Raw genomic sequence first — 13,332 nt, forward strand, 5'->3', positions numbered from 1 at the left:
CACTTGTTAACGTAAGAGAGAAAAGAATGAAAAAAAAAAAAGAGAATTATAATATACAGGCTCTTTTTCCTAAAGTGCACATGGGAAACAAGGGGCTGCCCTCATCCGTATTAACATCAGGAGCATGTCCCCAGGTTACACAGACCACCATGCTGTTAATCTCGGTGCCTTTTTTTTCCAAACCTCATTCTCACCCCAAACAAAAGTATATTCCATTTACTCGATGTGTGTATGTGTTTTGTGAGCTTTTCCCTTTTTTTTTTTTTGATAGGACTATGGGATTTAGTAAGTCAGCAAGACTTTGTACATTTGGGGATCAGTGTAAAGAAAATGCTATTTCTCCTTGGTGCTATTTCAGTGGATTAGGCAGTGCATCAAAACACACGTATTAGTTGGAGCGATAATACCTGCAGGTCTCACAGCTCTGCTGGGACTGCCATGGGTTTCTTGGTGCTACCTGAGATTCCAGCACATGGTTTCATCACAGCGCTCCGGACGTTTATGTCTGACACTCGTTACATGATAGGAATTCTGCAGTCTCCTACTAATAGGTTCATCCCTCTGACAACATTAGCTAGAGCACCCTTATGGAAAGAAAATGAAGAGCCCCCTTCAGAAAAAGAAAAATATCTATGCCTAGCCCGAAACCAACAGCGACTCTTGACTTCTGTTGTGTTTGTCCAAGTTCCCCTTCAGAGTCCGGTTTTTAGTGGAGTCTTGGGTTTAGCCAAAGCCACCGACGTTGCTGGTCCCACGGCCCATTTTAGCTGTGGCACTAAGTGTTTGGTGCCCTGGAAACTACTCGGGGCACTCTGTGGGTTCCCGCGTTTCCAAAGATTCCCAGTGCTCCCTTGAGATATAACCCCTTTGCAAGGGGGCTGTTCAGATGGGTCACTCCCAACACGCCCAGCAAACAGTTAATAATTGCAGTCATTGCACAAAATATTTCAATTCATTACTTTTACATGCTTCACATCTGCTGTTTCCCTACTGATTTAACACAAGTGTTTTGTCTTTATTTAGAAAAACATTGTTTTTGATATTTAGCATTATATCTAGAGCCTGCAAGAACATTATGCTCAAAACTGGTACCATATTGGTACCTCCCAATGTGCAGAGTGTTAAAAAGTTAGGCCCCAAAGTAAAATTCCCATATCTACAAGCCAGATCTGAAAGCAGTGGTTTAACTTTTGCATGTGTCAAGGTAAGAAGCACACAGTAAAAATTAATTATAACATATATACGAGAAGCATTGAGCACAGTTATTCACTATCGTGAGGTTAACTGTAAATTCAAGAGCAGATATTGATTTGGCTCTTCTCATATGTAAATATATAAACAAATACACTTTTTATCCTCTTTATTCATTCTCATTCATTCATTTTGTTGCTTTTGAGAACTACAACTTAAAAGTAACAAATCATCACCAATGCTAAGCTCTTTTCCTACTTGGTTGCTGAAATACCTGCAGTTTCACTAGTGATAGAGAGTAATTAATTTGCTCATGTGTTTTTTACCCTTTTTTTGATAGTGCTGAGTTTTCATCTGCCATGAGATGTCTTTCTGCCTGGCTGAGATGCACCTTTGGTCTTTGAAGAATACCTTACACATTAGAGGTAAGTGAGCAATTACCTGTTAACTAAAACAGAACAAGAAATCCTTTTGGTGAATATTAACTTGATACAAAATTCTGAATACACAAATGAAATGTTTTCATACTTCGGAGAAAAAAAAGTACAAATATTATGTTTGAACCTCATCAGAATCTTCAGTTATCATAAAGCTGGAGCACCATTTCAAGCCTAAAAGGTTGTGATTATGTTTTAGGAATCTACAGCCTGCTGACTGTAGGCTTCAGTGTAATGACTGGTTTGGGTGAATGGAAATCAGTAGTCGAGCTGATTTGCAGAGGCACTGTGATTTGTACTTCAGCATGAATAATAAAAATTGCTGCATGTTCTGGATATTTTGCATGGTTACTGGAAAATTTAAAGTGTTTATTTATCTTATTCATCGATTGTTCCAGCAGGCATGTGACTAACTACCAGCCTTGTGGAAATTACATATATGCATCTTCCCTTGTTACTGGTAAAATCTGATGCTCAAAAAAAACCCCACTGATTTAGAAATAGATGATATCAAAATGTTATTGCTGACATTTCATGCCAATCATAGTGTACTGTAGTTTTGCTGCAAACCATACATGAATGTGATTATTGAAAAATTGACTCAGTATATCTTAGCATTCCACTTCTGCATGAAAACTGTTCTGTAGCTGTAATATAAAAAAGTCAAAAAGCTCTATTTCATACAAAAATCTGACGGCTTAAATAGAACACGTAGTATTGCCTTATTGCAGTTGAAAGTGTAGTCTGGCCTCCTGCACCTATTTCCTATCTTTGACCAACTTTCTTGCTTCCTCCCTGCGCATGTATTAATTTCCCACAAGTTTAAGTCTAGAAATCTGTCATGCTGATTTTAAAACGCTGCAACTTAAAGTCGTAGGAGCTCAGCTCGACTGGGTGCCCTTTGCCAGGGCACACGGACGTGTCAACGGGCCGAGCGAGGAGCTGCCCCAAGTGCTCCCTGTCCCCATGGGCTCCATGCCTGGCGCATGCTGAGGCCTCGTCTTAGCAGCAGGGCCTTACCATGTATGTGACGGGGAGGACAGCTCCAAATTAATGTAGGGGTTCGTCATATACCCCTTGCTGGGTCTTGAAGGTCTACTGGCATGCAGGGAATATGTTGTCTTACCTTCCCACTGTGACACCTGATGCTCTGCTCCAGCCAGCAAAAAGTGAGAGGTCGCCCTTCGCTTGCTTCATTGTGTTTTGTTTCTTGTAGACGAAGATATTGGGACCCACCAGTATTACGAGAAGAGTGAACCAGGTAAAATGCAAATATTTACCCAGAAATAAAACTAAGCAACGTTCCCTACAGTCGAGTGCTTTAGTACAGGCTGCTGGGTGATACATCCCAGCAGAGGGCATTGCGAGCGCGCGCGAGCGCCGCGCGGAGCAGAAATGGCCATTTCGGAGTGAACGATCCATTTTCTTTATCTGATTAATCCTGTTAATCCTCCAAGTTTCCTGACGGGCCAAAAGGCCTTTTCAGCTGGAGTTACCTCCTGGCCGGGGCCAGGGAAAGCAGGAGCTGCCGCGGGCTCCACGCGCTGCCTCCTCCTGCCCTGCTGACGGGCCGGCCTGCAGGGCTGCCTGAGCCTTTCTGTCACTGCAAGTTTAAGATATCCCACCTAGCAGGTGAAAACATCAGGACCGCCTTAATTTCTTGTAAATGTCTCTGTTTTATCCGAGTGCATGAAGCTGCTCTCCGATATTAATGTTTGCTGACAGCTGTTGTAAGGATTATCATGCGTCTTTTCATCCTTCTCTTTAGTGTTGCAGATGAAGCATGGTTACCTAGAAGAGAAGCAACAGTTTGCAGAATGTAAGGACCTCTCCGAGTTTCTTGTTATAGTAAGACTGAATGATTAATATGAATTGATGATGCCTCTTGGCAAAGCATTGAAATAACCTCATGCTGTTTCCAGTGTTGCTTTCTACACGTCCCATTTGCTGGAAGCCAGACTAGCCCAGAACCACAAAGCTCAGAACCTTGGAAAAGTTGTAACTAACTCCTCCTTCCTGATGTACTTGCAATCTTCTTCTATGTATCACTGAACATGGTGGTGCTCATTGCTTCTCCAAGCACAATCCAGGGTTTTCCTTACAAAATTTAGTCTGCAGATGAGCAATAAACATTTTTCCAGTCAGCTCGTGAATTGAAATACCACCACCCTCTCAACTGAAAATTATAACTAAAATACTTTCAGCAGAAATAGAATTATGGGTTAATAATCAGCTATCTCCACAGAATGTTTTTAGCTTTGAAACATTTACATTGTATTCTGAGTTCCTGCCTTATCTGTTTAAAAGCAATTTCAGTTCATACTATCACACCACAGTGCTGTGACAGGTAAATTTTTTTATATTAGTATAACTTTTCCCTGGCTCAAGTTTTACAGCATTAAATATACACGTTAATATTCACACATTAATACCTAACTGCTCTGAAAAATCTAATTGATTTTTAGAAGACTTCACAAGGTAATATATATGCTGTTAAAACCGCATTAACATTTCATGTGATCAGATTGAAATTCCCGACGGAATGATTGGGAGCCAAAATTCACTCCAGAAGGGCAAGTTGTTTGCAGCAGGCCAAGGAGCAGGATGAAACCCTGATGGGATCTTCTTAAAGAGGAGCTTTGGGTGACTTTATTCACAGCTGCTGATTCGTAATTTTAGCCTGGTGTCTGTACAGGCAGTTTCCCATATTGCATATGTGGATAAATATTCCAGTATTTATGAAGGTACCTACTGAAAATGCGATCTTACACACATAATTAATATTAGCATAACAGTTCCACCACCACTGGCTTTGGTCCAGTAAAATACAAAGGGAAGTTGTATGTTGGTGTGCTCTTTTGCTGATATATGAAATCCTTCATTTTTTCACACTATAGCATTTCCATTGTAAGCTACTTTTTGTGGGGGAGTTGTTAAGTACAACTGTGTAAGTTATTCAGACTGGAAGTTGGCCTATGAATTGGCAGCTCAGAGCTCAAAACTTTTTATCAGGGTTTCTTTTAAGTAGGCTAGATAGAAAGAAATCTATTAAAAAAGGAAATGTGTTTAAGTGTCTCATGGTTTTCATTGTACACTTAGGAACAGAAAACTTTCAAATGATGAAATTTCTGAAATTATTAGAGTCTGATTCTCAGCCACTCCAGCAGAAGCTTTGCCATCCTGTGGGTTTCCAAATTATTGTATTAGACCACAATTTTCAAAATAGTTTGCCAAATAGCCCTAAATAGGCTAATTGAGTGTAGGCGTCCAAGAGGACTGTGACCTGAGTGAGCCTGGCAGTTGTGCTCAAACATTTTCCCTTTCTTTACAGTTTTTTGTTTGCTTGACTTTGACCAAATTTTTAAGAACAAATTCTATAAATGACTGTACTACATAACATAAGTTGTGACATTCACAATTTGTTATTACCTGTGTATATGTGTACATTTGTGCACATATATTTTGCAGACATATCTGCACCTGCTCTTTGAAGTCAGGCAGTGAATTCATGAGAATAGTATTTGTCTAGGATTTGATAACTGGAATCTGAATTAAACATACTGAATGTGCGAGTCCTTCTCCCTGCAAATGCTTGGCAGCTTTTTGTGCACAATTGCCATGGTGAAATCATAGTTAGGGGGTATTTCATGCTAAGTAGTTCTGCAATAGAGCCTTTCAAAAGGCTGTCATTTGACAATGGAAAACCTACCTGTTTCTGTCCAATTATATGTTAAGTTTTATGTTTAAGGTGATTCCTAGGAATCTGAGTTCTGTGTTTACCACAGAAAAAGAAACATTTTCTACTATATACATATATAAGCTTGTACACATATGCACAGATAGATGAACACACACATATATATATGTACGTATTTGTCTCTTTTTTTTATTTTTGCTTTTATTTGCCAGCTCGAGGCTATCCTTGGATACTTAAAAACAAACGACCAGAAAAACTGCGAGATACCCTCAAGGAGGTAGAGGTATGTTTCAGAAACTTCCAAATGCAGCCACATGAAATCTGGTTTTCAGACGTCTTTCAACAGCTTTAATTTTCATGAAAGTCCAGCCCTCCCAGGGACCATAAATGTGCTTTTGTTTGGTGGACTGTCCAAAACAGCTGCATCTTTCTGTAGCACTCTTCATCTAGAAACTTAAATATGAAAAATATGTTAACCAAGAGTGACAGTGTGCATGCCAACTCTGCTCTCTGTTTTCTGTTGTCCTTCAGGACTTGATGCAAAACAGTCAGTGTGTGCTGAGCAAATGGAAGAACAAACATACCTGTCAGGTAAAATGTTTTGACATCCTCTTGCAGTACGCGGTCAATGGAGCCGAACCATCACTCAGTGATTGATACAACCGGGTTAAAATGTTAACCAATGCAACAAGTCCAGTAATTAATAATGCGTCTGTGGTTTTTAACATATGTGGCTTTTATTACCTAGATTGTGTTTACTTAAATTCTTTATCCGAAATAGATTCTATAAAACGTTGTGTTTTTTATTGGCCTGATTTTGTGAGATGATGTTTTTTTCGTGGAAACTGAAAGCATCTTGAACCCCAAAAGATGAGGCCAAAGGAGTGGCTGAAAAAGATAAAGAGATTTGGAATCTATGTTATGTTACACTTATTATATCTAATTATTTACAAGGCTGTCACAATTCCTTCTTACTTTGTGCTTGTGTAACATGAGAGAGAGGCTATAAATCTAAGCCCTCAAGTTGCGCAACGAGAGATAATGTGACATGTGGCACACGTAGCTATGTGCTCTGTCTATAGAAGTTCCAGATATTGTGTAAAAGAAACAGCTTTTCACATACTCATTAGCACAGGGCAGCAGGGGAGGTGGGAGGTCTGAACATTAAACATATTCCAGCTCTTTAGTCGACAGCTTGTTCTGCAAAACATGGGCAAAGTGTTGTATAAATTTCTACCGTCTTCATTATTCCTGAGGAATGTGTACCATACTGTAAGCTGGTCTGCAGGGAAAATATTTTAAAATGTTACTAATACTGTTTCTAAAAAGAAAGTTTGGTTTTAACTTCTTTACTTTTTCAGTTTCGTTTTTTTTTTCCTTTTAAGTGCAGTAGCTTCAAATGTGCGTCAGCTGAATGAATCGTAGCTGAAATCCCAGAAGTGTCTTTAAGAGTACCAAAAAATGTAAATACCTGACGTGCCAAATAGTATAAAGACTACTTTTTTATATCAGTAATAAAGATATTACTGTCAGAAGTACATTTGGCCAACAGATATTATCTCTAATAAAACTATATCCCTCTTATGCAAGTATACATGGTAAACATCTGTGAATGTTCATCTTCTAGAAGAATTTTAAACATCAATTTTCCAATAATTTAGAGGTCTTTTTTTATTTTTTCTGATTAGAGAGTTTGATAAGAAACACTAAATTAATTAACCGCAAATATATTAATCCATTGCATTCTCATCAGGGTTGCTGTCTTTTCACTTGCTTTTTCTGTCCATTCTCCCCCTGTCATTCTTCCTCCCCTCCCACCTGTGTCTATAAACACTTGCATTCCTTATCAATACATATCTGGGATAGGGAATCCTTGCCAAAATTTGATTGTCCTGCCATTACCTTGGCTATCAAATGCTACAGAACACAATTTTGGAGTTAGCATTTCCTAACTAGTTTCAGGCATTCATAGTAAAAAAGAGACAACACAAACAAAGTTATTTATTTCAGAAAACGGGAAATAAAAGAGATTTCCTTTTTATCCTAACATATCTGGATATCTCTGGTTCTATATTGAACTGAATCGTACAAAGAGAGATTGATAAATTGACTATAGGGGTTTGCATAGCTTATGTATAACATAGCCAGAGTTAAAGTTACAGACAATAATGATTTCTCTGCCACCAAATTCTGCTTTTGCTTTCTCAAACACAAAACAACATGTTTTTGTATAATAATGCTTGATAATTGAACTCTCCAAAAGGGGTTAGAGTGTTTTGCCAACACGATTGTGTTACTGTACTATTGGTTTTCCTCAAAATATAAGTGCTAACAAATGAAAATAAAACAGAAAAAAAAGAGCAGTTTGGGACAGTCTACAATACAAAAAGGGCTATGCATCAATTTGTATGTCAAACTATTTGTTTTCCTGATGCTCATCTGCCTTTGAGCTTTTTGTAGGATTATTTGGACTCCTGCCTTTTTGATACAGATGTTCTGACACTCTGAAAAGGAGGTTCAGAGCTTATGGCTTAACTGTTTCAGCAGAAATTCCTTATCACATAATAGTGTGATCTATGTCCTAGCACTGCGGCATGGATACCCGAGCAGCTGTTAATGGAAAAAGAAGAGGCCACGTTTGCATTAACTTCGGCTAGGAAGTAACAAATCAGTCAAACAGCACTGAGAGCAGGTAGTGAATTACCCTGCAGATAGTCATAATTTTCAGCAATTTGGGCAAAAATTGATTATATGATTGAATTAAAATATCTTCAGTTTTTTTGCTTGCCTTTTTAGAGTAGTGAGAAATGTCAAATACATTCAGTTATAGAAATAAAAATATTTAATTCAACAGTCATCACATTTTCATTAAATGGCCTGCATATCCAAATCTGTCATATCTTTAGCTGAATCGAGAAGAGTTCCTGTTCTTTTGTAATAAAAAATATGCTATCCTAAAGATCTTCCCACTACTGTTATACTTCTAGCAAGACAGAATTGTCAGGGAAAAGGGGAAAAAAAAGAAAAAACGAAAGTGGGCATAAAGGCAATAGGACTATCATTTAAAATAATAGTGTTATTCCTCTGAGATTTTCTGAAAAACAAGCATAGGGCTGCTGCAAACGTGCCTTCTGGTACATAAAACCACTATTCCTAATCCCTTCGTGCCTTCCCTGGCCCCTGGCACTCCCAGGTCCGAACTATCCCACAGGCAAAAACTAGGGGCTACAAAATGAAATGCAAATCTGCTGAAAATAAGTGTGTTGCCATATTAACTGTACATGCAAACGACCAGTTAGACTTCATGGATATCCCTCAATTAAACATCTAGTTAGTTTGCGTGCAGGTCATCTCATCTGTTAGATCGAGGCTTTCCTCTAAATTAGCTCTTTTGTATGAGTTTACCTAGGTCTACTTTAATGCTGGCCCAGCACTCTACCTATCTTAAGATTTCATTTTATGCATCAAAATTTCTCCCATTACTTTCTTTCTATAGAATAATCAATGCATTAGAACTTTCATATTTACTTCCATGCTTACTGCCCCCCAAAATACCCTGACCTTTATTTTTACAGTCCCGACTCTGCATTCTAATACTACTTAAAGCTTCTGAAACAGAGGATGTGCCAGTTCATGTAAACATAACCTAGACTGTACGGAGATTTTTGTCAAGGAGTTTGCTCTCCTATTTAAAAGGGCTTAGTCGAGCCCTGAAGGACTGAGCTGTGCTCCTTAACTCTGTTGCTGCTTGTTCCCGTAGTCCTCGACCGTACAGCGTTTCAGCGTGGTACCTCTAAACCCCACATTTGATGACCTATGGTGAGCTTGGGAAATAATCCTGTAATCTTCTGTTAGTTGTTGTCAAAAGAAAATAAATAGACCATAAAAGAAATCTGACAGAAAAAAAAAAAAAAAAACAGAGAAGAAGTCTTTACAGTAAGATGCCACTGTGTTATTTCTAATTAAATTGGCTTTCCCTTTCTCTTCAGCCCAGAAGAAATAATTGGAGGAATTAATTTCACCAATATTGTTTAGTTTACTAGGAAGAAGCTCTGACTTCCTCTTCTCTGGTCTCCTTCTCTAATTCTTTGGAATGCTTTTAAGTTTTGCCACAAAATCATGAAATCAATCTTATGAAATGGTGGTTTCAGGCTTGGTTTTACAATATGAAGCAGTAAAAATAATGCAATATAGCTGAAACATTTGATTTCCAGCTTTTTTTTTTAACTTTTACATTTGCATTATGATGTATTTAGACACTAAACACATGCCAGCACTGAATTACTTTATTGTATAAAAGCCAAACAGTAGACATGAATCATATCTGTTACCTGCTAGTGAAGAAGATTTATATATTCTTTGCTTAATTACTCTGATTTAATTTGATTTGTGTTGCAATTTACATATGTATGTGAATGGGCTTTTGTTGCCGTCCTTGACATACTTAGGACTGGATTCTGAATTGAGATACACAGCAGTATATGCTGACATGGCTTGTTATATTTGCTACCATGCCCATAAGCAAAGTGATTTAGCAAGATACGTGGTGACATACACGGGCACATCTGATACCAAAATCAAGACATCACGGCTCGAACACATGAGAAGTTTGTAGCCATCACTGGTTCCTGAGAGGAACACTGCCCTCATATTAAATTCTTTTGGTTGCTTTTGATCACGGCCATTAATGTGTTTTGTGGTTTTCAAGATTTGGAGCCAGAAGTACAAATGCATTGATTATTGTGTAACAGTAACATGTAACAACAATAACTTCATCTGTAATGAGGCATGCAACAGAATAATTATGGTAGGGTGGCTAAGAAAGCAATCTGGAATGAAGAGGTGGGGAAAAACCCTGGGAACCTGCTTGAACAAGAAATGCTTTGCAACTCTCTTCTACTTTTGCATATTCCTTTGTAGGTTGGGCTCTGTGAGGGAAAACAGTTTGCAGCAATATTTTTTGCAGGCATATTTTCCTTCTCTTCCAATTTTAATCAGATAGAGGCAAATCCTGGCTTTGCTCTGTAGGTATCTTTTTAGGTAGAAGGGCTGATAAGCAGCTAAGCAGCATGAATGAGGAGTCAAGGGCCAAGGCTTCCGAGGATAAAGGAATCCACTTAAGGACATGTTTAAGTTCTACGGAGGTGCATAAGTTTTAAGTGTGTATGTGAGTGCTAAGTCTGTGCTCTGCTCCATCTGCTGCCCTTCTTGCCTTCCAGAGAACCATTTCAGTGTACAAAGTATGTCCCCCCTCTACAGCCTTCACATTCAGCTCCCCAACAACACAGAGATTAAAAGATCCTCCCTTCCCAGCACATCAAGTCACCAGAAGCCCAAACGTTTTGCTCAGACTCTGTTCAAGCACAGAAAACAAGTCCATGCTTCCAATACCTTCACGTTTTGCTTAGGAACACTTGGAGGTGTCGAGCTATTTCTCCAGATTTCCATTTCTCACATGGCAGTGCTTGGTTTGAGGGACACCTGATGTATGTCATTCGCATGAGTTTCTTTCCTCAGTTTGATATCAGTTCTGTTAGGTGGGATGGCTTTGTGTCTTGGGTAAATAATGCTTCATATATTTGCTTTTTTCCCTCAGTAATGATGGACAAGTCCCTGGAGCAGCAGTTGTGTGTCTGTGTTCAAGCCAAGTTTGCAGCCTTCCCAGCCTGGGCCATGTTTATTCCTGCTTATCACTGGCCTGCTCTTGTCCACCAAAATACAATCTTAGCTATGAGAGTTTACGTACAAGACATCTTATTATCCTCTAAGAGTCTTTGCATAGACTGTGCAGTGAGTAGAGAATTGAAACAGTGATGTTTCAGCTTAAGCAGATAAATATTTTCCATTTTATAGACCATTTTTGAGGAAAGATAATGTGTTTTTCCTTCATTTAAATACCTGCTTGTGTTTCATGGTGAACATTAAGAAATATTTTTGAAAATATGCTTTTGTTTGTCTTCGTTGCATTGTTTTAAACAAAGGCCTTCTACATAATGTATTTTTTTTCTTTTAATTTGATTTTCTCAGTGCTGTTTCTCCTATAACTGAAATTAAGGTGTTCTTCTGTAACATCACATTCATTTGTTAGAGAAATCCAGTTGCAGTTGTTTTGGCTTCATTTGAGAAACGTGAAAAGAGAGTACACAAGGTTTTGCACCCAATAATTTCCTTCACATATATATAATAACATGGTTTATTCCTCCCTGCTACCATCTATATTTCTAATGGACTCAATCTTGAACTCCAGTGAATTATCCTTCTTTCTTCCAACAAATTCTTTCCATCTAGGATACCTTTCCCTGTAGGATGTTTTAAGAGATCTCCCCTAAGCCAAAGGATTTTTATAAGGGAGTGGAAGAAATATTGTCCCTATATAACCATATAGTATGTGAGGTCTCCGATTTACTTGTTTAATTCCTAGAGTCAAAGACTTAAACCTGTGGAACACAGATATACTTAGCCTCTGCCATGAGTGCATTAGAGCAAAAAGCTGTTAAAGATTAAGCTTTATTCAAATATCTCAAACTTTATTGAAAAATTAAAAATAAAAGCGGTAGAGATTATTGTAAGAAACAATAAAGGCCATGCAAATTTTACTCATACTGTGTCATTGTATCATGCCATATTGAGAGAGACTCTCTTTAATATCCAAAATAGGGAGTGTTAGGTGAATGATTAGTTCCCTACCTTGTCAACTAAACTAAGATGCTGCAAACAGGCTTCTGGTTCAGAAGTCCAGGAATGCTCTTTTACCTCCAGGATGCCCTTCTCACTTGCTGCAAGGGAAAAATTCCTGCTGTTATAGTAGCATTTTCTGGGGGAAGAGCCGGCTGCTCCCAAGCAAAGGTCTTGGGGAAGACACAAGGTGCAGATTCATTTATGTGGCTGCACCAGCTCTCCGAGTGGTCCATAGCACTGGCAGATTTGGAGAGTTTTACTCTTTTGTGGCAGACTGATACTCACTGAGTAATTTAGAGCTGTTTTTCTAGAGTATTTATGTAATTTTGCTTGGTAGGTGCATTCTTGCAAAGTAGGGCTAGGTTTCAGCCCTTACTTTTTCAGCTGGGTTCTCTGGGCAATTACAGCTAACCATAATCAAACCTTGCTGGGCTCCTGTTATGAAGTTGGGGATAAATTGTGATTTTATCTAATCTAGCTCCAACATAAGGATAGATTGAAGTTTTGAAAGATTATAGTAAAAGCTGTATGAGTGTAACTGTGTCTAACAATTTTACGAGGACAAAACCTTAAAGGACATCTGTTATGACAGGGAATAGTGAAATATTGAATATATATATTTTCAAACTAATGCAAGATTCGAGTTTGACAGCATGGGAAAAGACCATCTGTTTATAGCAAATCTATTTTGCATTGCAGGTAGTTTGGGTTTCTTTTTCAAATGTCGTTAGGATTTGTTTTCAAACTGTCTGCTGTGAATTGGCAAGAAAATATATTGGAAAAAGGTTGGTTAAAGATATTGGTCAGGCAAAAAGGTTCATTATTTAAATATTCCTGTTGAGTTTTTTGCTGCAGAGAGCATAGAACTGTAGTAATACAGCATAGTATGTACAACTGACATTCTGTATAGCTAAATAACTGGGAACAGAGCTGAGAACAAAAACCAAAATCAATTAGATCACTACACTCCTGGCCCCAGCACTTGTATTATTTATTTCAGCACAGTCATATGCCATTTTATGTCCTCTTGACTTTGAAAAAGAAACATGTAAAACAAATACAATCATTGTAATGCAGCCATAGAGCTGAAGGAGAGTCGTGGAAATGAAATTATTGCTTCTGATGTGTAGAAAAGACGGGGAAAAGACATGGGAACGTCTTAATGCCTCTTACTGCCAACTCAGGATTGCTCCCAACATGATATTTTCTTATCCTTGTGCTACCCATTGTAAAAGGCTCCTAGAATTGGGTTCCTGACACTTTTCCTGGAGATTATTATATAATCCAGTAGATTTCATTGCAAGAAGGTTTGCCTGGTGTGCTACGTAC

The 13,332-nt window shown here is 38.3% G+C and overlaps 1 protein-coding gene across 1 annotated transcript in view; it reads left to right on the forward strand.

Moving 5' to 3' along the window:
• Nucleotides 1–1,529: 1,529 nt before the first annotated feature.
• WDPCP (WD repeat containing planar cell polarity effector) overlaps nucleotides 1,530–13,332 on the forward strand; it is a 52,956-nt gene continuing 41,153 nt past the window's right edge. Inside the window, exons 1-5 of the mRNA XM_088521269.1 lie at nucleotides 1,530–1,616; nucleotides 2,845–2,889; nucleotides 3,397–3,447; nucleotides 5,538–5,608; nucleotides 5,857–5,916. Of these exons, the coding sequence (XP_088377395.1) occupies nucleotides 1,556–1,616; nucleotides 2,845–2,889; nucleotides 3,397–3,447; nucleotides 5,538–5,608; nucleotides 5,857–5,916 (288 nt within the window). The 5' untranslated portion in view covers nucleotides 1,530–1,555. The remainder of the gene's footprint in view (nucleotides 1,617–2,844; nucleotides 2,890–3,396; nucleotides 3,448–5,537; nucleotides 5,609–5,856; nucleotides 5,917–13,332) is intronic.

This window comes from Tinamus guttatus, unplaced genomic scaffold (assembly GCF_059628265.1).
Source record: "Tinamus guttatus ecotype Peru unplaced genomic scaffold, ASM5962826v1 Tinamus_guttatus_pri_ptg000116l, whole genome shotgun sequence".
NCBI classification, from domain to species: Eukaryota; Metazoa; Chordata; class Aves; order Tinamiformes; family Tinamidae; genus Tinamus; species Tinamus guttatus.